At 50.5% G+C, this 313-nt stretch overlaps 1 protein-coding gene across 1 annotated transcript; it reads left to right on the top strand.

Annotated features, from left to right (window-relative positions):
* Window positions 1-43: 43 nt before the first annotated feature.
* Window positions 44-241, top strand: CSUI_010453 (uncharacterized protein; the record flags this gene model as incomplete). The annotated part of the gene is made up of 1 exon (XM_068070557.1): window positions 44-241. A coding segment is annotated over one exon (198 nt), but the record flags the coding sequence as incomplete, so codon positions are not given.
* Window positions 242-313: the final 72 nt, after the last annotated feature.

Here is a 313-nt window from a genome sequence, read left to right as displayed (position 1 = left end):
TCCTTCTTCTTCTTCTGGTTCTTATTATCCTCCTCCTCCTCAGCAGCAACAGCAAGATATCTTTGAGCTAGAGGAGGGCGACTACCACCAGAAAGCTTTAGCGGATGGGTCGTATCATTCTTCGGACAACTCCAGCGGGAACGCCTTGACAGGTGTCTATGCAGGAGAGGAAGAACAAGAAAGGAAGAGAAAGAGAGACCTTCCATCGAGATTTGTTAGGGGACTTCTAGCTGTCGCTGATGGTATGGCGCATGCAGCTAGCCATACAGCGAAGAGTGTGATGTGGGAAGGCATAGGAGGAGGAGGAGGAGGA

This window comes from Cystoisospora suis (assembly GCF_002600585.1).
Source record: "Cystoisospora suis strain Wien I chromosome Unknown contig_7472, whole genome shotgun sequence".
In the NCBI taxonomy this organism is placed as follows: domain Eukaryota; phylum Apicomplexa; class Conoidasida; order Eucoccidiorida; family Sarcocystidae; genus Cystoisospora; species Cystoisospora suis.
The sequence above is the reverse complement of the archived record's forward strand: the minus strand, read 5'-3'. Positions and strand labels throughout refer to the sequence as shown.